Source organism: Egretta garzetta, unplaced genomic scaffold, assembly GCF_000687185.1.
Source record: "Egretta garzetta isolate BGI_Z169 unplaced genomic scaffold, ASM68718v1 scaffold1162, whole genome shotgun sequence".
NCBI classification, from domain to species: domain Eukaryota; kingdom Metazoa; phylum Chordata; class Aves; order Pelecaniformes; family Ardeidae; genus Egretta; species Egretta garzetta.
The window spans coordinates 75,187-75,818 of NW_009258878.1; the positions used below are offsets into that span (position 1 = coordinate 75,187).

Below are 632 nucleotides of genomic sequence, written 5' to 3' on the forward strand. Positions count from 1 at the left end.
GCTGGCGGGGGGATGCAGAGCACCCTGTCACCCGCTCGGTGATGTCCCTTGGGGTGTCACCACTGCTGCCTTCTCCCCTTGCCATCCCCCGATGGCTAACGAGCACCTCGCTCCCTCGCAGACGGCGTCGCCTGCTCCGCCGTCATGGCTGTGGGGATCACATCCGCGCTGCTGCTGCACAAGCACCGGGAGGTGAGACAAGGAGGTGTCCAGGCTTCAGTTCCTTCTGGAGCAAGATTTCCCGAGCCGCCCCCGCCATGCAGGGAGCCAGCTCATCCTCCTCTTCCTCCAGGGCGTCTTCCTCTCCCAGCTGATGCTGGATTTCTCCTGGCTGCTGGAGGAGACCCTGCTGCGCCAGCACGACGTGGGCTTCTCGGGGCAGCTCCGCGCCCTGGTGCAGCACAGCCTCCTCCTGCTCAGAGCCCACCTCACCCTCTACCCCCCCTCCCCCATCGGCGACGTCCTGGTGGTCCCCAAGGCCTCGGCGGAGGCCCTGCGGGAGCTGGGCCACTACAGCGCTGCCATCCTGCCCGTCTTCACCAGCGAGGTGGTGGGAGGTGAGGAGCCAAGCCTGGGGCAATCGGTGACGCCGGGGGAATCGGTGACGCCGGGGCAATCGGTGCCGCCGGCTT

General features: G+C 67.7%; 1 protein-coding gene across 1 annotated transcript in view; it reads left to right on the forward strand.

Annotated features, from left to right (window-relative positions):
* The window catches only part of LOC104121763 (glycerol-3-phosphate acyltransferase 2, mitochondrial), an 8,949-nt gene that overhangs the window by 7,716 nt on the left and 601 nt on the right, over positions 1 to 632 (forward strand). Inside the window, exons 8-9 of the mRNA XM_035889430.1 lie at positions 104 to 192; positions 293 to 601. Of these exons, the coding sequence (XP_035745323.1) occupies positions 104 to 192; positions 293 to 601 (398 nt within the window). The remainder of the gene's footprint in view (positions 1 to 103; positions 193 to 292; positions 602 to 632) is intronic.